This window comes from Sander lucioperca, chromosome 2 (assembly GCF_008315115.2).
Source record: "Sander lucioperca isolate FBNREF2018 chromosome 2, SLUC_FBN_1.2, whole genome shotgun sequence".
Lineage (NCBI taxonomy): Eukaryota > Metazoa > Chordata > Actinopteri > Perciformes > Percidae > Sander > Sander lucioperca.
Window position 1 is genome coordinate 25,123,480 of NC_050174.1, and position 25,960 is coordinate 25,149,439.

A 25,960-nucleotide genomic window follows, 5' to 3' on the forward strand; every position below is an offset into this window, starting at 1 on the left:
ATAAAGATCTGTTTTGATCGCTTCCACTTTCTAAAAAGTACTTTTACTTTTAATACTTTAAGTACATTTTCCTGATGATACTAAATAATTTTACTTAAGTAACATTTTCAATGCAGGACTTTTACTGTAACAGAGTATTTTCACAGTGTGGGATTAGTACTTTTACTTAAGTAAAGGATCTGAATACTTCTTCCACCACTGCTTTTGGGCATAATGCTACGATAGGTAAGCCTGTATCTACAGTAATCTCCTGGCTGGATGATAACTTACAGTGTTTGGCTCAGGTGTGGTGGGTCTTGCAGCAGAGTGCCGAGGGCGGCCGGCCGGCGTTGAGCTGTTGAAGGGCGCAGTTGGCAGCTGTCAGGCCTATATTCTTTAACTCCGAGAAGAAATGTGGAGAGGGAACCGTCCTTCCCAAGATAAACAAATAGCGGTGGCACACATCTTCCCAGACAACTGCAAAGAGGGAGGGAGAGAGTGAAAAGTGTGCTTTTCTTTGTTTCTTTTTAGTTCTGCGTGGCGGCTTGGACAAATAGTTGTTGTGCACATCCGTTTAGTTGCTGGTGCAGGATAAAAAAAGTGAACGGTCAAAGTCGGAAAAGTCCGCACAACAGCTTAATGCTCCGGAAAAAAACTTAAATGCAAAAAAACAAACAAAACAAATGCAAATAAGGCACACAACATTTGGGCCCACAATTTGGCCTCCCTCAGGTAGACAACTAGACCAGGTAGAGGAGTGGTCAAACCTCAGAATCCAGAACGACAAAGACAAAAAAAAAACATATATTTTTGACATTGTGTCTATGTATAAACCAAGTGAAAGAAACAAGAAGTCATATCAGGAGCAACATGTTCAGAAATGTATTATAATGGTATTTAAAAACATGATTATATGGTGTAATAATGTTCTTTCTGAAACACGTCCACGCTTCCTCTGAGATTTAAATGAATAATATAAAAAAGGTGAAGTCTACAGGCCTGTTTTCCCGTGTTTTGACCGTGTGTGTGGGAATATATGCTGGAATTTGCCTGGGACAGACACGAGGGAATCGTGATTTTCACCTTTGGTCAGCCATTGTGTTCATTTCCATTGTGTTTTTATGCACATGTCCTTTTTATGATGACCCCCAAAATACAAAGAGAGCAGGGCTGAACAGGAAAACCACATTTATATGCCAACAAGGAAATGTGTTTGGGCTCCTTTTTTTCTTCAGAAATAGAGAAATTCCCTGTAATATCTACGAGAAGGTAAAATGTCCAGACTAACACAGGAGTCAAATAAATATCCTAATTAGAAAACAATATATATATATATATATATATATATATATATATATATATATCGATTATACCGCCACAGCTCCCCTACAGGCCCAACCTCTTTAAAAAATAATATGCAAACAAACATTTTAAAGGGATTTGGGTATTTATTTAAAGAAAAGGATTAGGGCCACATGTAAAAAATATATCTGAGTTCTAAGTTTAAAGTCAGAAATTCTATGAAAAACAAGTCATAATTCTGAGTTGAGAAATCAGAATCAGAAAAGGGTTTATTGCCAAGTAAGTAGCACTTAGAAGCAATTTGCATAGGTGGTTGGTGCATACATAAACAAACAAACATATTGAACATTAATTTCAAATAAACAATAAATACAGAAACAAATATACATACTGTATATATATATATATATACAGTATATATATATATATATAAATAGCAGAATTCTGAGCTGAGAAAAAAAGTCATAATTCTGACCGTTTTTCTCAGAATTTTGAGGTTTTTTTTCTTAGAACTCAAATACATTTTTCTCGCATTGGCACATCATCCTCTTCCGTACTTAATGTGTGATTGCTATAACATGCCTTAGGGAGTTTGTAGCTTTGTGAGGTATATTATTACTGTATCTATTGATCTAGGATTGCTGTACTATGTCGCCTTTACGCATGACTGACGGCCACTGAAGGACGATGTGGCTCTGCAAACATCAGTCACCCAACGTGAACACAAACTCCCATCAGTACGACCTACCCCGCTGCAAACGCGCACGCGCGTGCACGGATAAACTCAGTTTGCACCGCATTCATCTCTTCTCTGTATCCGCGTGCATATGTGCACATAATAACTAACTTATACACCATTAGAGCGATATTTTTTATTTGTTTATTCATGATAGCAAACCATGCACCGCCACGGGGAGAAAAAAAAAAGGTTTCAAAATATCCAAGCTATAACCACTCAACGACAGATGCTAGAAACGAAATATACAAATAAGGAAAAACAAATACTGATAGACATCGGACAAATATTCATCACTGTGGTCAAATGTTTGGACGTTCTTACTGAAAAACTCCAATTAGTGTTCGCGCTGATGTGGATGTAAAATGTCGGGAAAGGACGTGGAGCTTTTTTTTTCTTTTTTTAACCATTGGAGGAGTGAATGAAGGCATTGACACAGAATCAGACCACTGCTGGGCTTTAAGGCAGCAGGCTGCTGCACCTGCACAAGAAGAGACGAAGGAAAAAACACACTTTTCGCATCCAAAAAGGTTTATAATACTTCAAATATAGAGATGGAACCTATAGTGATATAACAGCTACTAGCGCGAGTTATTTAAACACTACAAGCCTATTAATCACAATCAGAATACTTTATTGATCCCCTCAGGGGAATTGGCAAGTTGAAGTTGCCCACAGTCAGATTTAAGGTAAAAATAATTGTATAAAGTAACATGGGGCTAAAGTGCAAGAAATTTAAATTTAAAAATGTAAATTAAAGTAGATTAGGTTAAAAAGATGATGTTGTTACTCAGAAGGGATATTATAGAAATAGTAGGAGTATTTGTGTACTGATTCTGTTGATACTTAAATACATGTATAATGTAAATGGAACTAAATAGCCCACATATATTTTCTGTGAACCAAAATGCCAATGTAACTCAATTTATCATTGTGGTTTATTCATGAGGTGTAAATCCAATACCAATGGATCACTTATCTAAGGCCAGTTCTTTTTCAACTTCAATGTTCTTCTATTTTTTTATCAGAATCAGAAAAGGCTTTTTTGCCACAATAAGTTGCCTTGGTGAATGGTGCATATAGGCTACATAAACAAACAAACATATTAAGCATTATTATTATTATATTATATTATATGAAATAAATACAGAAACCGATATTTACATAGCCTATAAAATGACTGTTATGCATCAGAAAAAAGGCTGAATGGGTTGAGTGCAGAATGTGCAAATATTATATATTATGTGCAATGGGCAGAGTCCAGGAAGAAGGATGAAGGTTAATGCATGTATATGTTGGCTATTTTTTGCCTCACAGTGACCACCGGTCGGAGGCCCTGGAGATAGCGGAGGCACCTTTCTGAATACTTCCTCCCGCATACCTGCGGCTCTGCGTGCGTTTCCTAAAGCCCCGCAGAGAGAGAGAGAGAGAGAGAGAGAGAGAGAGAGAGAGAGAGAGAGAGAGAGAGAGAGAGAGAGAGAGAGAGTGGGGGGGGGGACACCCCGGGTCCTCTGCTGTCAGCGGTCAACTGCTCACTTCCTCTCCCTGTTCTTCGGGGATTTACGCTCATATTTAGATAGGATAGGGTGTTATATACGTACAGTGCGCCGCCTCGCTCCCTGTACTTGACTTCAGTCACGCAACGTGAATGTGAAAATCATTGTTTTTTATGACTAGTGGAATAACTCCGTGATTTATGATCTGTTAAATGATGGAAGCATGTAATTAATAATTTCATCAGCCGTGGTTGTGGCACAGATAGGCTCATTAAAACAAATACGTCCGCAACACAAGCGGAACAACTTCAAAGGAGATGTGATGCTGTTTTATTGTTGTGCGTCTGAGCAGACAGACAGAGAGAGAAGAAGAGGAGGAGGAGGAGGAGGAGGAGGAGGAGGAGAGCGCGCGCCCACAGGTCCCTTGCAGATATACCGATGACCTAATCACATCTCTGTTTATTAATAACAGAAAGATCCTTGACGTTTACGAGATCTGTGCCATTTAATTAGGCTTTTTTTTGATTCGGTGATTTGTCATGTTACCATAACAGGACACACAGGACCACACAGCAGCGGCCTGTCCTGCACCAGCCTCCGCTTCCTATGTAAGACATAAGACATGTAAGAGACAACGGGAAGAAACCCAACAGTGTGCGCTGCTCTGCGCGTCACTGGATGGATTGTCAAAATGTGTCAAACGCTTGTTTCTTACACACAACTGCAATCAGACCGATGCTTTTTTGTTATATATATATATATATATATATATATATATATATTTCTTTTTTTTTTTTTTTTTTTTTTTTTTTTTTCCTTTTATCACACACGTGTTTATGCGCTCAAGTGCGTAAAAGGAGCGGCAAATGACGCCGAGGGCGCACAGGTTCGCCTTCTGTTGGCCCCCGACCCGTCATCCTCGCACAGTGGCCTGTCAGTTACCTTCATATACTGTCTCACTGTGACACGGACACAAGAGCAATAGTCCAGGGATATAATAATAACGCAGAGAATATATCATGTCCCTGTGTGAAATACAAGTGGAAACACTTCCAACAGTTTAGGTCCTTAAAAATGATTCAAACCTGTATATTTCAGGGTGTACTTTCAGTTTCAATGTTCCAATTTATGTATGAATGTGGAAATCATACCTGCAGCAAACTGTGGGTTTTGAATCCGGGACACAAGGACGGTGGATGTATTTTTGCGGATGCACTAATTAACAGGACACAGCGAAATAACATGACTGATATTACTCCCCATCAGCACGGCCACCGGGCCTATAGGCACGTCAAATAGGCTACATGTGCACTACAAAGCGTTGCCATTTTTTAATAAGATGTTCGTCTGGGCAGGCATAGCAAAATGTTGGCAACTTTAAAAAGATGTCGACGGTTCAGCAGCAACCAAAGCTGTCTCCCTCTATATGGACTATAATATGAATAAGGCTTATCATTTTCAAATAATTTATTCATTAGCTATTTAACAAATTCATTTCAATACTTTGTTAAAGTAATTAAGAGTATCTACAGTGTAAAACGTATTTTTTTTTTAAATATAAAAACAAACAAACATACAGTGGTCTGATTTTATATTGACCAAAGAGCAGCAGCTACAGTTTGTTGACGCTGTTGTGCATCCATCGGTCGGTGGACAGAGAGACGGGCCTGCTTATCTTCTAATCGGTGAGAGAGCTGCTGCTCATATTGGCTACTTTGCTCACTTTGTCTAGTTGTTGTCAGGTCTGGGCGGTAAAAACTTTTCAGGATGCAGCCTGGCTGAACTCCTACACAGCAAAGAGATTTCACATATGCGATCAAAACATAGCCTAAATAACAAAACTCTATTTTACCTGTTAAAGCTGCTTGGATGCTGTAACGAAAAATCACTAGAATACTTCTGAAGTTATTTACTAAGCTACAGTATATGCGGCATGAAATAGTCCCAGCTACTTTTTTACACTTACAAACTTTTACCTCACGTCTGAAGGCAACTCCATTCTCATTCCTATAAAGCCTAAAATGTATAGGCCTATTTTACACAGCGGATCAATACGTATTATGTTTCATTTATTATGAGCTTTCCATTTGAATTGTGCTCTGGCACTTCCTCTACCTCCACAGCAATGTTGTTGAGATAATATAATGGGGGGTGGGGGAAACGAAGCTCAATGTTAAACACGTTTATGAGTTCCGTTTAATATTGCACCTAAAAGTGTGTCCGTGTGTTCAGAAGTGCAGAGTTGAATGCCTCCGCTGTGCTCTGGCCGCTGCTGAGGCCTGCGAGCGAATTCCAACACAGCTTCTTCCCATTTTGATCTGCTCCTGTATTTTGTCTGTTATCACCTGAGTATTTACAAAGGAGGCTTCCGACTTGGCAATGATGAAGTGAGTCGGTATCGATGACATCATATCTGATAAAAAAAAAAAAAAAAAAAGAAAAAAAAGGGCGGCCTACACTGCAGGGCGACGGTTTACTCTAGCTTGCACTGCGCCATGCGTGATTTCTTTTCATTACAGAGGCCACATTGGAGTTTCCACACTTGATAAATACACTGAGTGCTAAGTTAAGTTACAAAGCCACATCTATCCATCCATCTATCTATCTATCTATCTATCTATCCATCCATCTATCTATCTATCTATCTATCTATCTATCTATCTATCTATCTATCTATCTAGTTATCTATCTATCTAGTTATCTATCTATCTATCTATCTATACTGTGTATCTATATAGATAGGCCTATATATATATATATATATATATATATATATATATATATATATATATATATATATATATATATATATATATATATATATATAGGCCTATATATAATTTATCTATCTATCTATCTATCTATCTATCTATCTATCTATCTATCTATCTATCTATACTGTGTATCTATATAGATAGGCCTATATATATATATAGGCCTATATATAATTTATCTATCTATCTATCTATCTATCTATCTATCTATCTATCTATCTATCTATCTATAATTTATCTACCTATCTATCTATCTATCTATCTATCTAAATATTTACCCTAAACATCATATTGCCGTAGTTTATTTATGCTCCCTGCCTCCCATGGAGGAACATCCAAAACAAATAAAGGGTTAATCCTCTGACTGCTTTATCCCATTAGAAGCCTTCACGCTTCATTCAGTGTAAATTAGACTATCCGATCTCTGTCGCAGCAGCTCCACCAAAACACAGCTTTGGTTTGCTGCACATTAAAGTTGAACCTCGATAAGCTGCGATCCAACAAGGCGATAGTGGAGGCGCAAGGCGGAGAGGTCAAGTCCAGCTCCGGCCTCAAGTGCCACGTGTGTTTATTCTCTGTTTACTGACTGCACGGGAAGGCGCTTTGTTCGGTCAGATCTATGCGTTTTCAAGGTATATCAGAGGCAATTCTCAGATAAAACCGTGTAAAAGTGCGCAATACATTATTATGCTTTTGGAAGAACAAAAATAAATCAATAAGCACAATACATAAGCATACAGGTAGATGATATGGTGTAAATGAGAAAAAACAACTCCTAGTATGAACAGTGTCACCCGAGTTTAAATAGCTGCCACTTCTCACTTCATTCAATTTCTTTTTTGTTTTTTGCTTTAATTAAAAGCAATTATCTTGTTTCTGTGTTAGGCTACTTGACTCAAAAATCACCCAAAACATCTGAAACTGACTTAAACGATGCAAATGAACTTCTATTATTTTATTTTTTTCCCAACCATGTTTAAAGGAAAACTACATTTTCAGAGTGAACTCTGGCACCGCAGCCCCCATGGTGTTCCAGGCAAACTCGGGGCAGGAGCAGCTTTATCTGGGCTTGGACAGCTGAACTATGCAAAGGCATACATAGGCCCGTAATTTACTGGAAAAGTGGCGAACTTTGAAGCCGGACATTGCAATGACGTTGGAGTTGAATTCAAATGACTGACACGGTCTTATTGAAATAAAACATCCAGTGCAGCGTGCAGACACTTTTTTTTTCCTATAGTGGTGTATGGGAGGCGTGGATCTCGCTCACTTTTGACATTCTCGGAGCAGTAGTCGCTTCTCCTCAAGGCAGGACTCAGATGACACCACCCCGCCACCGACCGTAGGAGAAACGAGGGAAGCTCTCTCCCTATTCTCCGCGGATGAACTATGTTTTGACACAAGGACGTGTTTAGGGGTTCATCAACTGAATCTGAGCACCGGGGAGCTTTTTTCGCGTCTTCACAACAGCCGTGGGAATACTTTAAGAGACCAGTCTACCCCTAGACTCTCGCACCCACGGAGCGCCGGTGGCGGAATGTGAAAAACCCCATTTTGGCGCATGTTCCTCTCCATTGTGCGCAGCCTTCTCCTGCTTTCTGCGCGGTTGGAAAGCGGAGGAGGGACGGCTTTTCGCGACTCGATCCCCTGCTTATGGACGACGGCGGTCCCCTCTCTCCAAAGGCAAATGCTTTCAGTATTGCCTCTCTGATTTCGGCTGCAGAGCAAGCAGGAAACGCAGCGTTTGACAAACAGAGCACCGGCCTGGACAAGCCAGACCCGCACAACCACAGCTCCTTTAAAATGCACTACAGCACTGTCACCCGGGAAATGGAAGGTAAATCACTTTGTTGGCCATAGAGCTGCTGTAGCATGTATACACTTCTCTGAAATTACACCCGTAATGCATCTGCTCGGTTAATCGACATTTTCAAAACGCACAGTTTAAAGCAAACCACACGGGTGCGTTGTTTGAATACTTGAATGATTGTAAAATATATATATATATATATATAAATTCTGAAACAGTTGGCCCACTATGGAAAATAATGCAAATTCAGTCGGAAGAGAAGTCTGCATACAAAGCAACCAGAGTGGGTCTCCTATTCCAAAACCCCAAAGCGTTGTCCAAAAAGTCAACTTTAATTCGTGGACAGGATCACATACATTAAAAACGAAGCCAAGAGGAAGGTTTACGGGCACCCTGTGCGTAATGGTAAAAACAGACCATAATATCCAGGTCGGACAGGGGAGGTGTATATCCATTCCATAGATCTATTTGTCCCACAAAGAGAAAGCAACAGTCACCTGCTGCCTGTTTGTTTGTTTGTTTGTTCATGCAAATCAATGTGTGTTTACCTTGTAAACCGTTTACACTCCACTCTGCCGGCCAGATCCTCTATTGTTTGCTAACGGGGGTGATGTGGGCGATACCCTTATCCAAAAGTTAAATGGGTGCCGGAAAGCCCATTAAAAGGGGGCGCACTTCTCTGTCAATCAGTCCCGTCCCAAGGCGAGGAAAAGGCACATTACCTGCAGTTCCTTATCTAAATAGAAATAAGAACCGGTTTTATCGCAAAGGGGAGGCCCTCTGCGTCAGATAAGAGACGAGACTGGGTTGCAGTGTAACACACTGCAGCAGCGCACAACAGAGGCCGCTCGATCGGAGCGCAATCGATCCAAAGCAAAAACTCATTCACACGCACTCCAAGCTCGGGTGTTTTTTTTGGGGGTTTTTTTGCGAATAGTTCAGAGATTCTACGCGAAGCACGGCAGTTTTTTGGAAACATTTGGTCACTATTCGGACGGTGGTTTTAGATCAGGCAGACTGTAGCATGCTGCCAGTGGATGCAACCTCAGGGATTATTGAGCAGCCCAGACGGAAACTTTAAAACCGAAAGGGGTGCATTTGTGCGTGACATCTGGAGATCACTGAATCGCGCTTCTGTATTTTTGTACCATCTGTGTTATAACCGACTTGAAGTGCAGGCCTTATTTAGTAAATCCAGTTTTTTTGGGATGATTTCAGCCATATCCAGTCCGTGGCTGACGCAGCTGTCCCATTTTTGCGATGTTGCAGCCTTTACGACGAGCAGCCTGAGCAGCCTCAACACGCCGGGGGGCTACCACCTCTCTCCGTCCCCCGGGGACCCCTACAGCCAACATGAGTCCCACTTCGAGCCCTGCCCGGCCGCACAGCACAACTACAACTACCCGGGCTCTAACCCGGGCCAGGCCCCGCCGAGTGACAGCGGGACTCCCAACTGCTCCTCGTCGTCCGCCAACTCCACGCCGAACGGCAAAACCATAGTGAAGAAGAACCCCAAAGTGGCCAACATTAACGTCCAGCTGGAGATGAAAGCTTTATGGGACGAATTTAATCAGCTGGGCACGGAGATGATCGTTACCAAGGCTGGCAGGTGAGCACAAATGATACAAAGTTATAATTCTCCTTCTTATGCAATGACAGAGTATGCTTTATAGATGCTTTATAGAAAATATTACTCGATATCCTGCCTAAAGTATGAACCATAGCATCAAAAGACGTTTTGTTTATAAAATGTGAACATTTTTGAGCATCAATGCTGATGACGCAAACAAGATATGCAGGATATATATATTTCGATGTAGTCGTTTTATTTTATATATATATATATAACTTTTTCGTCCCAAAGCCAAATGGATACTAAATGTTGAAATGTTACCAGCCAGCTAAATGTTGAAATGTTACCAGCCACTTAATGTTACCAGCCACTTAATAGATTACCATTGTTCTTGGGCTGACAAGTGAAGCAAATCTACCAGCCACTTGCATATATTTTACCAGCATCTGGCTGGTAAATGGTGCTCATTTTGAACCCTGTTTGCAAATAGTCATAGTGCACACCAGATGAGGATAAAAGAGTTTTATGAAACAATAAAGTAGACCTACTTTTTTGTCTTCTGGAGATTTTTCCCCCTATTCGCTATTCAACTTGTTTTTCTAACTTCAAATGACTTTTGGGGTCCAGCCTGGTAAAACTGTATTACATTGTAACAGTTAACAAAATCATCACCTTGATTTTTGCACATAAAGCTCTAAAATGCGTTCTGAATTAAACTGAATTAAACGGACCAAAATATATTTAATTTAAAGCTGTGCAGGGGAGAATTCATGCCTGCTGCTGGAGATGTTTTGTGTGTCTTGTACATCTGGTTGTGTGTGTGTGTGTGTGTGTGTGTGTGTGTGTGTGTGTGTGTGTGTGTGTGTGTGTGTGTGTGTGTGTGTGTGTGTGTGTGTGTGTGCCCGTCAGCTGTAAACACCATGTTGATGTGACCTTGCTGCGTTTTATAGAACCAATAAGGATAACCGAGGCTCTCGGCTGCTTTCCTTCGCCGTCTGCCTGTTTTACGCACCGCTGTTAAAGGCTACGGAACATTACGGCCTGTAAGAGTCTTTGTGTGAGCGGAGATCAAGCCGATTACAGTGCTGCGCTCTTGTTTTTATTCGGGCCTCGACACGTGTTTCCTACTTTTTACTTTTTCTTATTCCCGCATTACAGGCGTGTCTGTCTGCTTCTTTCACTTTCCTCTTCAGTCACACAAAATATATTTTTGGATACATGTATATTGCATGAGCACAACAATCTGGTTTTGATTTGGTTATTGATTGATTATTAAAAAACAGAATATGGCCATTTAAAGAATCTGATTGTTCGATTTTGCCTTTCTAATTCCCTATTTTTAGGAAAAAATTAGAGGGGCTATTTATTATTTGAAAATGTATCATTTATCCTGTCGACTGCTTGAATCTGTAGGGAGGACAACATTCTTACCAGCGTTGACCTCTGACCCTTGTTGAGAGCCAATAAAATGGTACACTAATATTCAGCAGGCCTACTATTATTTTTCAACCAATAAATATGGCGCGTAAAGCGTCTCCAAATGCCGTCCCGAGTTGTTCCGGTATTATAGGCTAACTTAAAGAGACACGACATAATTGATTTAATCCTGAAAGTGAGGGTTGAGTTCCCCCGCTCCGCTGTCTGGCAGGAGAAAGGAGATCTGCAGCAGAGCACTTTAGAAGCTCCTTCAGCCTCACCTAGCCACAACACTGACGTTAATTGAGCGTTGATTTTTAGGAGCCCTTTCACTGACTCGGCGGATTACTCAACTTCCAACCTAAATTCACGGGGGATATGGATCTGCCCTGCATGGATAGCCTATGGCGGAGTAGGAAAAGAAATGGTTGTGGGCACGGGCGCTGACCGAGCCGCTGCATCTATAAAAACCAAAATATCCAGCAAAACTTCCAAAAGTGATTCAATCCAAATTTCTGGGGACGACTAAAGCAGAGAAGTGATTGTTAATAAGAGGTCACTAATATATTATCAGCACGCAAAAAGCACTGCCTCGAAATGTTCCCCATAATTATTTTCTTCATACAAATACAATTCTGGATGTTCCCCTCGATCCGGATGATTAAAAGTTTAAATTTAAAACTGAACTCGATTAGTGCCACATCTCGCCTATACCCAAATAACACCCATCTGCGCGCGTGTCAGTATTTCCACTGTGTGTGTGTGTGTGTGTGTGTGTGTGTGGGGGGACTCCGTGTGTCTGGAAGTCATCAAAACAGAAAAGTTGAAGCTCTTGCCAGAAGCTACAAAAGTGGAGCTAAAAAAAGGCAACAAACCCAAATCTCCATTCAGATATTGAGATGAAGGAGAGATTTATCTGGTTACGCACGGACTGAATAGCGTCACGTCCAATAGCTCGAAGCTTCTGTCTCCTTAATGTTGCCTCCATCTCGGGCCAAAAGAAGCTCTGTAGGCCTGGAGCTGCATGTCTCTCTGCAAACATTCTGGCTTTAAAAAAAAAATACTTTGGCAAATTATTTTGTTGGCCTGACGACTTACACAAGGGCCTAACTCAAACAGCTGAACACCACCGTGCGCACACACATGATCCAGTTTTAAAAAAGTATACTTAAAAACTATTTGTGCTCCCATGAAAGCAGTAATAACAACCATTTTAAAGCCTAGATGTAACACTCGCCTACTGTGTTTTTGTTCTTAACCAGGAGAATGTTTCCAACTTTCCAAGTGAAAATATTTGGGATGGATCCCATGGCAGACTACATGCTCCTGATGGACTTCTTGCCTGTAGACGACAAACGCTACAGGTAACTTTTTTTTTGATGTCTTTAGACAACTGCAACACACATCTGTCGCTACAGGACTGTACTAGCCCGGAGACTTATTTTTACTGAGCTGCACAACAGTGTTGAAATCAAAGCAAAAGAAACTAAGGTAGCCTATCAATAGATGCAATACATACATATATGCACGGATTCATGAATACATGTTAGTATAGGCTACATATTTAGACTAGAACGTGTATAAATAATTGCACCGATGTATGGCCGAGATATGTCATATTTTCCCTTTTTCGCGAGGTATACTGTAATTATTCTTATAAAGCATTAGTTTGTGTGAATGGACTTTTGTTTGCGCAAATGATGTCGGACAATCGCAACCTTGTGTCTAATGGACTTCTCTCTCTCTCTCTCTCTCTCTCTCTCTCTCTCTCTCTCTCTCTCTCTCTCTCTCTCTCTCTCTCTCTCGGTCTTGCAGGTATGCTTTCCACAGCTCATCGTGGCTGGTTGCCGGTAAAGCTGACCCCGCCACACCGGGCAGGGTCCACTACCACCCGGACTCTCCGGCCAAAGGCGCTCAGTGGATGAAGCAGATCGTCTCCTTCGATAAACTCAAACTCACCAACAACCTGTTGGATGACAACGGCCATGTGAGTATAGGCCGACACGACCGGAAACAAAGGCATGCGCGACACAAACTAGTTGGATTTAATTTTAATTTAATCCAACTAATTTTACTAAATTAGAAGTGTTATGAAGCGACAGAGGACAGGAATCGGCTTAACCCTTGTGTTGTCTTCCAGTCGACCATGCGTTTTTTGTTTTTCTGGGACCAAATTTAAAATTATCATTTTTTTTTTTTTTTTTTGCTTTTCCCCTAACGTTTCTGTTGCCTTTTTTTTGGCATTTTCTGAAGATTTTTCTCCGAAATTTTTTGTCACTTCTTTTTTAACGTTCTTTTATCTTTTTCTTCAAATGTCACATTCAATGAGAGTAGTGAACAGATCATTTATTTTACTTGTGCATGGTTTGTAAGGAACCATCCACGTCATTATTTTTTGGTAATTTGATTGGAAGATAACCCAAATGTTCTCATATAGAAACTTTTTGAAAACGGGTCAAATTTGACCCGAAGACAACCGGATGGTTACATAATTTAGTAAAAATATACAGCTAGGGGTCAGGAATACTATAAAGTGCATTAACTTATTTAGACGCAATAAGTCCCAACAGAAAGCTTGTTACCGTTCAGGAGAAGCTGATTGGTTAGGCCTACACGTGGTTTAACATTAACAAACCTTATGTTGACTCAGAGTTTAGATGTTTACAAAAGTCTACTTTCAATCTATAAAAATGGCAGTGTACATCAGGCTTTACTCCAAAAAATGACGGCAATGGAGTGGAATATTTCACCTCTGGAAATGGTCTCAGCCCTTCCCGCTTGATGTTCCACTCTGTCGGAGTGTTTCTGTGTCAGTGCGTCGGTTGTGTAATCAGAAAGAAAAAACTGGAGAGTTTCGAGTTCTGTGGCTATGTATTTGAGCAAATATTGAAAAAAAAGAAGGGCTGAGACGTATTAGGACTGCTGGTGCCGGATGGAAAGGGGGGACATATCCAGACGGTTTCGTGATCGTCAGGATCGTGACGCGCTGACAAAATATCCAGTCAGGTGGATTTTATGTATATTTAGATAAATATCACAGTTGCACACGGCTCGAATCACACGGCACATTAAACACGAGCGCCAGGTTATTTCTGCACTAAACTGCATATCTACAAATACGTAGGCCTACCTTAGAGATTGTTGACATGGTTTTAATATTTACTAGGCCGCCGCCTAAATACGATATTTTATTATATGTCACCAAACTAGGCTATCTCGTTTGGTCTATAAGATCCATTATTTTATTTGATCCGACCATTATTTCACGAGCTCGGTCTCAGTGCACCCGACTCCTGGAACAAATTACAGCACTTTCTCCAAACCAACTCAATTGTGCATCTTGGACAATTTAGAACCTGCAAACTTCTACTTTTAACAGCTTTACATGCTTGAATTTTCTTCTGCATTCCCTATTATACCAATTTATTTATCAAATCTGTTTTTTGTTCCAATTCTGAATGTTTTATTGTCTTTCTATATGTCTTATGATCGCACTTTCTGTGTTGTTCTGTATTTGTGTTTTTAATCTGACTCGATGACATTATAAATGAGGGTCGCCCCTCAATGATATCTTTCTGATTCTGATTTCTGATTCTGAATGATATCTCGTGGATAGATGAAGGCTGAATGGATTTAGGACTATTTGTTCATTCGCTCAATGTTATTCATATTCAGGCCTATTATAGCCCAATAATAAAACTATAGGCGATCGAAAATAGTCGGACTTGTGGAGTTAAAAGCCTCCGATCCTTCTGTGCAGTATTGCATTCTAACTTGATATGATATCCTCTGGTTTTTACAGATCATTCTGAACTCCATGCACCGCTACCAGCCCAGGTTCCACGTGGTTTACGTGGACCCCCGCAAAGACAGCGAGAAATATGCCGAGGAGAATTATAAAACCTTTGTTTTTGAGGAAACGCGCTTCACAGCGGTCACGGCCTACCAGAACCACCGGGTAAGAAGCCTTTGATGGACCTTTATGACCTGTATGTGTGTGCTGTTCAGAAACTAACCGCAGGATGGGACCTGATTCTAAAGCCATATAGGCTGGAACACATAAATGTGTTAAAGCATACCGTTATAGGCTACCACGAGGACATATTACCACAGGGTAGGCCTACAAAAAGGCCACGTTAAATTCAAATATTATTCCATAAATGAAGATTAAAAAAAAAATCAGTCTGTTTTTGTTGTGATTGCCGCGCTACATTGTGCAAAAGCATCAACGATTAAATCAGCTGTGTCTCTCCCAGTGCGCGCTTTCTGCGCGTAAATGTTGCCTTTGCTCTGCGCTTCCCTTCTCTGCGTCGTCCCCCTACTCTGTTTCCCATCAGGCTCGGCGTCGGTTTAGATTTACACATCAGTGCAGTCAGCGGTTATTCGGAGCGACTCGTAACGAGTGAAACATTAGAATCAAATTCGGGTCCTATCAGCCGTTTACAAGTCACAGTCACGGGTTAAAGCAAGAAACCATTTGTGAGTCTGAAATGCTGCCCTGAAGGAAATGTGCACAATGTATTGAATCAAGTATATAAATGTTAGACTGCTCTATGCCTGAATTCAGGCATGGCGCCTGAAAACTTTAAGCCCTTGCACAGTGAAGAGTCGGTGCGTTATAGGGAATGAAATAACTCTTATGTTCTATTTGATGTGAAATGTGACAGAAACACTCCAAGCCCCGATGGCTACAGTTATAATATATATATATTCAATATATTTTTTTAATAGGCTATATTTTTTATTTATTTTGCTAAAGACATTTTACACATACAAGGAATGTATCCTCTGCATTTAACCCATCCTAACTAATAAGGAGCAATTAGGAGCACACAGAAAGGCCGCAGCTGGACCAGGGGTTGAGCCACACAGGCACCGTACAGCTGCAGTTTGCAGTCACAGCTGGTAATTTATTATGTGACTCATGAAATGTGGGGAAAGAATGACACAAATTGGCAGAATTCAATTTGAAACGTTGAAATATTATGGTGTTGGTGATGGTGAGAAACTATAGTCCTACAAGAAGTTATGATTATGAATAATTTATAATTAGGACTGCTGTGCTTGTATGGGAATCTACAAATGAGATACTGTGCAGCTGTAAATGTCACAAAAGAGTTCAGAAATAGTCTACTGCGCAACAATATAAGCTCTCCATTACAGTAACTGGCAGTTATATGAATTCACTTGTTTTAAATAACATTGAATGGACATGATGCTGTAGCTCTGAACACACCTGCACCTGTGTACTTACATGTTTTTATTAAAGGCAGCAGTGTGTTGAAATGTGATTTTTGTTTTTTATGTCTTCCAAACGTAAGGGATTTTTTTCATCTAAAACTTTCAGTCCATCAGCTCTCTATCGCTGCTGTCCTTTCTAGAAATCAAATGCAATGCCTTATGGAAATGAAAATGATACTGTGTATGACTATAGCATGCAGGGCTGAGGTTTAATTAATGTTCTGTGCTCTGAATTTCAGATCACACAGCTGAAGATAGCCAGCAATCCCTTTGCAAAGGGCTTCAGGGACTGTGATCCAGAGGACTGGTAAGTGTTTACACTTAAACAACACAGTCTTATTGGCGTGTTTCCACGTGGTGTAAACATTTTTTTTTACAACAGAGCCAGAGAGCATTTGCCAAAAATAGTTTTGCCATTTGTCTTATCTGACACATGTATCAGATGGGTGAAGTGTGCCTCGTAAAAAAAAAACCACAATGAGCGCCATTAGATTTAGAAATCACTGGATATTGTTTGAAAGTCAATCAACCACACTTTTCTGTCATTGTAACAATAGAGTAAACCCCACCCATCTGGCCAATCAGGCTCAATGCAAATATGTATTTCAAATGCTGCTCATCCAGCTCTGAAAATGTTTTTTTCTTAAGAGTATTAAGTGAACCGATTACACTTACGTTTATGGGACTTTTTGATTATTTTATACAACAGGCCAATTTGAGTCATGTAAATAGGTGGCTATACATTTCATTCACTTTTAATTTCGGGGCCCGTTAATGTGTAAATGATCATTACACACAACGGTGTACACTTTTAAAATGTTCATTTGTCATTTTAATATATAATAAAGAAATTGTGCCTTGGAAATTCATTAAATGAGTATGTAACTGAATCCATTCTCTCTGCTCTAGGCCCAGGAATCACAGGCCAGGCTCTCTGCCAATAATGAGTGCCTTTGCCAGAACAAGAAACCCAATGTCATCTCCCCCTCAGCAGAACGGCACAGAGAAAGGTCTGCAGCTCGCTCTTTGTTTCATTTCAGAAACCCATGCCTTCTATCAAACATGAAACACAGTCACATCAAGTTATTCAGCTAGTTGTACTGTTTTCTTGGCATATTTTACCTCTTCATTTTTTTATCCTTAAGTTAAGAACAGTGGTGCATTCACAGTATCAGGCCAATACTGGCTTTTAATTAAACATCAAATATCAGCCAGTCAGTTTCACCCACTGCCGACATAATAGAGGTTCTTATACTTTTATATAACTGAACACAGTTTTTTAATATGGTAAAACCTGCAATGAAAACTTGGAATTTTTGGAGGTATTACAATTGTGAAATGAGAATGTATTATACTGTATATCAAACTGCTCCTGGCTTCAACTCAAAAACGTGGAATAAGGGAATAAGAATGAGCAAACTGTAGTTTGGAGAACAGAACTGAATACACGCGTGCACTATTAAGGAAAATATACATAACCTGCTGCTACAAAGTATGCACCACATATTGGCTAGCCCTGACTCTTCTCATGTCTCTTCTTGCACAGAGGACAGCAGGCGGGAGTACGAGCGAGACCCCAGCTGCACGCCCATACACGCCGACCCAGCTCACCAACTGATGTCCCGGGTCCTCAGCCCCGCCTTGCCCGTCCCGGGAGGCCTCCACGGCGTCTCACTCACCAGTGGGCGACCCAGCCCTCCACACGATCTCCGCGCAGACCCCCACACTCTACCCCCAGACACCCTGCACCACCACCCTTACAAGTACCCCACCACCTACGAACACTACCTGGGAGCCAAGACCAGGCCGTCGCCCTATCCTTTACCCAGTATCAGAGGACACACGTACCACCACCACCACATGAACCCAGCCACAGCTAACATGTACTCAGCCACCAGTGGCCCCTCTAACTATGACTACGGGCCCAGATAATGGCTACTGTCCACCGGGGACTAATGGCGCTCAGCACTGTGGGAATGGAAACTGGCAGGAAAAGGCAACACAGTCCTGTCTTATTGATGGCTTACGCAACCTGTGGGGTGCGTTCACGGGCTGAAACTCTGCTGGATAAACCCTGCCGTATTTATTTAAAGGAAATACATCTTGCCGTTAAGCACGGGCACCTGCTCCGAGTCTTTGAACCCAAATGGCAATAGCTCCACACCTTTTACCCGAGCGGTGCAGACATTGAGCCAGCAAACAGAGGAGACAGGACAGACCTCTCCGTAACACAGACAATACCTTTGATCACAGACTGGAATTGATTTTTTTTTTTTTTTTTTTTGATGCACTTTTTGATTTGCCTTGTTTTTATTGCTTTCAAAAAAGCCATATGTTATATAGTCCATCAACCTTCTAGGTAGACGAGATGTTTGCATGTTGAGCTCATCAGAGAGGGTGTCGAAACACATCCAAATGTTTTTGTTTGAGGAATAAAAAAATAAAAAAAAACACAAGATTTGATTTTGAAACGTTGTGAACATCTTGAGCTGCTCTAAGAAGCTTGTACCATGGCACTGACTTGCAGCAATTCAAAGTAAATAAATGAAGCAGAATGACTGTTCTGTATCTGTAAAATAAACATTAAATTCTTGTAATTCATTAAAAAAAAAACTGTCTTTGAGCAGATCTTCCATTCAAAGCTCTGTCTGCTGTTGCACTGCTGAAGGGGGAGGGATACAAAGAAAGAAAGAAAAAAAGCTTACCTCACTGATAGCATCGTTGTGGTTTCTCCGACCGGATTTGCCCTGTTGAATCGGGTTGAGCTGTCCGCTGCTCCTGCAGTCATTGGAAGTCAGGACTTGGGGGCTGTCTAAACATTAGACTGCACTATAGTTACAATGTTGAAATCTGCACCTGGTTCTATGAGAAAAAGCATAATCTAAATGCACTCATCAACCATACTTCCTATACTTCCACACACACTTCCCTCTTAGTTTTGATCCACTGGAATTAGCTGTTGTCACATTACAGTACAGACTGCAATGTTCTGTTAAAGTCTTTTACTGATTTATGAATAAAATCCGCAGCAAGAGGTATTATGTATTACTGCAGCGAATAAAAAAATGTTCTCATAAAAGAAATCTGAGTGCTTAATTAACCCATTAGGGGATAATAATAATTTTAAGTAATTACAATATTATACAACTTATTGGACATGTAATATACATTTATTAATAAACTATTGTGCAAATATTTTGGTAAAAAAATATTTAGGCTATTTGAATTCACAAGTTTTCAAAAATATAGGCTACTGCCAAGAAAAGAAGAATCTATCATGTCATCCAAACTAAAATACATTTCCCTCTCCCCAAAGGATATCATTGGTCATATTTAATGGGACAGTTGGGTGATATTTTAAGAATGTCACCCGTCTCCTATCTGTGCAGCCATTTCCATCTTCTATTTGAAGTCCTGTGAGGAATGCTTTGTTGTCAAGGTTAATATCGTTGGGGCTGCTTTGGGATTTGTGCCTGTCACGAAAAACAAAGGGAAACGTAGCCTAATGAGTCATTTCAATAGTGTATTTTTTTCCTTGAAGCCAGCTGCCATAGAGCAGAGAGCAGAGAGCAGAGAGCAGAGAGCAGGGGAAAGGATGCCCGAGGCCGCCTGACCTCTGACTGTTTAATGGCTTGTAAAGGTGTCAAAGGTTAAATAACGTTTCCATTTCATTTAAACGCTGACTAATTGGTTGTAGAGTGTTTTTGTTTGTTTGGGCGGGCACTTAAGCTTTTACTTTACAATGGAACTGTATTATGACAGATATGCCGTATATAGGCGGCTATGTGGCTATTATGAAGCCAATAAGGACGTTTTAACAATTCGTTTGAAGAAAGCCTGGAAGGTCTAGCTATGCTAATGTAGCTATTTAGCCTTATTGGGGCTACATACAATTAGCCTAATCCTCCGTTTTGTGTCAATTTATTTAAAGCTCAGAGGGATTATCATAGTGTAGTGTAGCCTATTATATTTATAATTTTAGTAGGCTAATTCTTCATTGTGCATTTCATTGCCTGGTTTGCTATTTTACGCTAACAAGCTATCAGGCAGTCAAATGTTTTTTTTCTCACGTCGAGTCATTATTAAGCTAACGAATAGGCTAATACAAATATAAATGTTTTCAATAATGTTGTAGACTCGCCCACACAGCCGGTTCAATGGAATATTCCATGTCCCTGTGTAGTCTGGTCAGGAAGCCGCCTGCGGTGGACCGACGCCGGCCTGCAGCTGCAGGTGCTGGGGAGCAGCAAGTCGGAAGCCCAGAAGCACCGCGAGACGATAGTGGTGTATCCCCGCACCGCCGGGGCTCGTGGTGGTGTGGGTAGAAGGGTCAAAAGGCGATATGCGGACTAATTATAGGTTTCACAACATCAATGACACTGCTAATTCACGTCGTATTTAGTAGCTTATATATAAATAAGGATAACTGTCATGGATCGCAATAAGGAAACTACCATGCATCAGTTGTATTTTCAGTAATTTAATACATGTCATACAAATTATCATGGGCCCCATAATTTCCACCAAGATACTAAAGATCAAAAGGAAGGCCAATCCTGCTAAAAGGTAAACTATAGGTTTAAATGCTTTAATACCTTCTATAGCAGGGGACTTAAACGTTTTTTAAACCCTTACTGAAAGAGAGGAGCAGGGACCCCCTACTAGCCTACATATATTGTATAAAATGAAGTTGCATACAATAACGTGTAGGGCAGCCTAAAGCCTTTATACTTTTAAACTTTTATACTTTTTAAACTATTAAAATAGCCTAATAATTGTTCACATGGATTTATAAATCTTGTTTTAATGTTAAACATACATGTGGCACAGTGAATCCTTAGGCTATACTGTTTCTATGGATGGCCTTAGTGACTACCTTACCATAGGCCAGTAAGCAGTGGGGATTTGTATTTGCTAATACTATGTTGGATTCATGCTAAGACTTTTTAATTTTGGAAAAAACGTTCAAAAATGGACAATCATTTGGAGGCCCCCCCTGCCTTGACTCTGAGGACCCCCTGCTCTATTGGACCACTGAGGATCCAACTAGCAAAGCAAGAAAACCTTTCTAATAAAAGTCAGTTAACAAAGCACAGGCAACAATTAAGCAGTTGTGGAGGAAGCATTGAGATCCTTTACTTGAGTAAAAACAGCAATACTGCAACATAAAAATGCTCCATCATAATTATTATTTACAGTATAAGTACTCTTAATTCAGAAAAATGGTCCCTGCCAGTATTATTAGGCTATATTATTGGATTATTATCAGAGTCACTACGCTGCTTCTCACTGTTGTAGCTGGTCAAGGCAGACCTAACTACTTTATATATCTTACTGTTGGGTAGTTTAATCTATACCAAGGCATTATTTTTAATAAACCCATTTTGCATGTAAAATCCTAATCTGTAAAGAAAACAAACTAAATTACAACATATGCCTCTGAATTGAAGTGTAAAGTAGCATTAAATGTAATACTCAAGTATTTCAGATTTGTAGTTACGTACAGTACTGGAGTAAATTTACTTGAGACATCTCACCACTGCAACTTCAACAGTTCAACAATTTTTTTCAAACCCTATCCAGCAATGAAAATGTTCTGCATATGTTGCACTCTTAATAACTGGACTGTCCTTTGTGTAGTATGCATCAGTCTGGGGAGCCTTGACATTGAAGCCTGAGGCCACCCTCATTTTGTAACCCTGCCCTACAGTCTGCAGGGACCTGTAGGAGCCTATACAAATAGGGAACACAGGAGGTTTTTTGTCATTAGTACCTTAATGAAGCTTTGTTTTACTGAATTAAGTTTTTTTTAAAAGATAGTTTAACATGCTAAGATTACAGATACTTTAAATCCTTTGCGAACTAAATAAGTGAAGTGATTTTCTGCAAAGTGGCAGTCAGAGAAATTGCGCCTACTGGAGGAATTATAATGAATTGCAGCTTAATACCAACTAATATAGTCAGTATGGTGCCTGTATTGGCAACTTTTTTCCACATTACTTTTCTACACATGCACCTTAATAGGCTCCGGCATGCTTTCAACAGGCCTAGGCCATTTTCAAGCACAATATTTCAATGTATCCTTCATTTCACACAGAGGAACAGAGCAACCTGCTTAGGTCCAGTTACATTTGTGTGCCCAGATGTCTCAGGCTCCAGGAGAAAACGGTGCCAAGGATTTGCCAGTGAAGTATGAAGAGGCAGAGGATGGATGCTAATGCGACCCGAGGCATCCTTTGACACTCAGCTGCATCTGGAACATCTGTTGTGACAGGCCTATCAGGGTCTCGATTCGTTCGCTTCACCTCTGTGTACATTTCTGCTGCCTCGCCTCGCCTCCCTGCCTGCCGTATCTGGGGACAGTTATTCAAAACAAGCAAGGTAAACCAATCAGAGTCCTCCAGCTAAACAACAGAACACGTGTTTCACATCCCCAATGGCCTCTCAACTAGGCTAATACAAAAGGTACGATGGTTTATGGTGTGCATGAGGCTGCTGACGGACATTTTATGCAGAACATCAAAACACATCCCCACCACTGGGCTAGAGCCTTGATACATCTGTATTAAGTCACATTTGAAAAAAATAAATAAAACCAACTCAACCGTGAGGCGGAACATTGGTGTTGGCTAATACAGAAGGGATTATTTTTTCCAAAACATTCTTTTTCACCATTTATGTTTTCTAAATAATCAGGCTCAGTGTGACGTCTTTAGGGCTGGGTACCAAACCTCCATACTTTTAGGCCCCAACCGAACTGCTTCCATTGTTTTGAGTTTGGAAAAAATGCCTTGTCATTCAATACCAAATTGAAATACGTAAGAAGTCAATCTCATCAGCTTCAGGGTCTAATAATAGTCTAATAATGCTGGTGATTGGCTGTCTAGTGTTACATGTCGTAGAGGCATGCAGGAAAAACACTACGTTACGCACAGAAACAGGGCTTGTGTGTGTGTGTGTGTGTGTGTGTGTGTGTGAATGTGTGTGTTGCATTTTGAGAGGCTTGACTACAGTGTGCGTCACATAAGTGTAAAGGGGCTGACTGAAAAATACAATTTGTACCGTAATCTTTTTGTGAAAATGGATTTTCTAAAATTGATATTGAAAAAAGTATCGTTCAGTAACTGGTATCGAATTCACGGTATCAACTACAATCAAAGGTTCAAGGAGTGACTCACACACACACACACACACACACACACACACAATTATGTCCTATCCCAACGCCAGGCTGACCTCTGACCCCCATGGCCAAGGAAGACACACGTTAGGTGATAAGTGAAGCTCAGGGCCTATTGTGCAGACTCCCTGTCCATTTATTGACTTCCTAAATGATCCATTATGAAGTGATTTATGAGGTCCACCCCACCAGGCTCTTCTAAGGCCGGTGGGTTGCTGTCTGCTCCATTCAGCAGACATCTGCACCAATGGACCCAGCATTTGATTTATCAGAGAATGGACGGAAGCTGGCCCACGCCACCTCCAGTGTTTGTTCAAAGCCAACAGGAGAGTAAGGAAGCTGTTATGAATGCAAGATGTCACCAGTGGGGTCAGGCACAAAAGGTATGGATGGAGCTCTGCTGCGGGGAACAAGGGAAACATGTCATTATAACCAGGCACTTGAAAAAAGTTCCTATTCCATGTTTTTTTAAGCAATTAAGCCAACTAAAGCTGCAGTTACATACTTTTTTTCCAATGACAGTAGCGTCACGGCAAGGCAGCTTGTCTAGCAAATGACCTTGTCTTTCCTCTGTTCACTAATGATTCATGGCCATTATGCTCGTCTGGCTCTTTGATTTCTCAGGCCTTTCCTGTACAGCATGAGGAGCTTCTCAACTTGTAGTCATCCCAGGAGACAAAGCCTTTATGAAGCAGAACGCCAAGTGTTTGAAGCCCCTGGCCCCTGGGCCCAGAGTTCTAACACATGAGCTCCCATGCTGCTCATTGACTCACAGAGATATTATTAGAGACAGTGGACAGAAAAACAACACCTCTCTATTTTCTCTGGAACTTCCAAACAAGACCCTTGGCCTTGTTCATGACAAATGTCTGTTTCTTAAAAAGACATCTGTATTTAGAATTACACGCGAAGAAGAAAATGTAGACGTTAACAGTTGTCTTATTTTAAAATGCAAATGCAGCCAATTCCTCTTACAGAGGATATCGAAACACCTTTATTTTCTTATTTGAAATTCTTCAGGTTGATGGTAACATTAAAGAAGATTTCTACTTTTTCCTTTCTTTTCAATTAACAAAGGGGAGTTATACTTGTTAAGAAATTGAAGATCAGCTCATAAACAGATAATGCTGACCGAGGAGAGCATCTGCAGATCAGCACCTCCACTAAACCAACAGCCCTGTGTTCTTCATGTCCGTGCTGTGATTAACCTTGTTTGACAAATACAGCCTAGGTTAGGCTGGAGGGGCCTGTGTGTTAAGCTAAGACCTGCTAGAATAACAACACAAGATTACATAGTCTGCTCAGGTGCATCGTACACCTCAAATTCAGGTCCACTGGAGCAAATCTCCTATTAGATAAGTCAACACAATCGCTAAGCTGCACCGAGCATCACAAAAGGCTTCGGCAAACAGTGGGCTGAAAAAGTCAGCAAGTGCCTAATGAACTATTTGAAACGTATCAGATATTTCAACTAGCCTCACATTTTAAGGAGATCTTAAAGACAATTTATGCCAGACACATGCTGTGTAAAAACACAAAAAAGTACCAAACCCAGAGTTAACAAGGCTTTGCAGTTCCTTTATTATATTGACCTCTATATTTCTGTTATAGGTATAGATATTTTTCTGTTATTTCTGTCTACATTTCTCAAACTGTAGACACTTTGAGAAATGGCAATTGATTTGTTGAGGAAAGAATCGTACGATGAGTCGGTAAACTTGAGCTACTCATGAAGTTACTTCTGTCATTTTAGTTGATATGAGGACTGAATAAAATTAGTTCAGGTAGATTTCAAACACCAATCCTTATTCAAGTGAGATTATGCTAAGCGGCATGGTTGACCCGTGTGTATTTTCATGAATCCTGTAGCAGGACGCAGTGTTAAACCTAATGTTAGTCACATTAGCCAATTAAAGTGCTCATATTATGCTCATTTCAGGTTCATAATTGTATTTAGAGGTTGTACCAGAATAGGTTTATGTGGTTTAATTTTCAGTAAACACCATATTTTTGTTGTACTGCACATTGCTGCAGCTCCTCTTTTCACCCTGTGTGTTGAGCTCTCTGTTTTAGCTACAGAGTGAGACATCTCACTTCTGTTCCATCTTTGTTGGGAGTCGCACATGCGCAGTAGCTAGGTAAGGACTACTAGCCAGTCAGAAGCAGAGTATGAGGGCGTGCCCTGACAGTACCTAGGTAAGGACTACTAGCCAGTCAGAAGCAGAGTATGAGGGCGTGCCCTGACAGTACCTAGGTAAGGACTACTAGCCAGTCAGAAGCAGAGTATGAGGGCGTGCCATGCTAGCAGCTAGGCGAGCATTATAACGTGTGTTCCAAAGTGACCACGTTTGTCTCTGAAGTAAAGGCTGGACTACAATAGAGCTGTTTGGAGCAGTTTGTGAACAGTGTTTTCTGTTGGAGATGGTAAGTCCCTTTGGGGTGGACTTCGGGCT

The 25,960-nt window shown here is 40.7% G+C and overlaps 1 protein-coding gene across 3 annotated transcripts; it reads left to right on the plus strand.

The window, feature by feature from the left end:
• The first annotated feature begins 7,446 nt into the window (after positions 1-7,446).
• tbx1 (T-box transcription factor 1) lies at positions 7,447-18,908 on the plus strand. 3 transcript variants are annotated; one of them, XM_031300572.2, is made up of 8 exons: positions 7,447-8,124; positions 9,367-9,706; positions 12,349-12,450; positions 12,902-13,073; positions 14,889-15,044; positions 16,567-16,634; positions 17,237-17,337; positions 17,874-18,259. In XM_031300572.2, the coding sequence occupies exons 1-8, from the start codon at positions 7,941-7,943 to the stop codon at positions 18,257-18,259; spliced, it is 1,509 nt and encodes a 502-aa protein (XP_031156432.1). In that variant the 5' UTR covers positions 7,447-7,940. The 3 variants fall into 3 exon arrangements, with proteins under 3 accessions (XP_031156432.1, XP_031156430.1, XP_031156431.1); XM_031300570.2 differs by having other exon boundaries at positions 7,453-8,124; positions 9,316-9,706; positions 17,874-18,908; XM_031300571.2 differs by lacking the exon at positions 7,447-8,124 and having other exon boundaries at positions 8,388-9,706.
• Positions 18,909-25,960: the final 7,052 nt, after the last annotated feature.

Bases quoted from the DNA above. Each gene is read 5' to 3' on its own strand.
- tbx1 (XM_031300570.2), top strand. From the start codon at position 7,941: ATGGACGACGGCGGTCCCCTCTCTCCAAAGGCAAATGCTTTCAGTATT. The intron at 15,045-16,566 runs GTAAGAAGCCTT...TCTGAATTTCAG, and splicing joins CGGCCTACCAGAACCACCGG to ATCACACAGCTGAAGATAGC. The intron at 16,635-17,236 runs GTAAGTGTTTAC...TCTCTGCTCTAG, and splicing joins GACTGTGATCCAGAGGACTG to GCCCAGGAATCACAGGCCAG.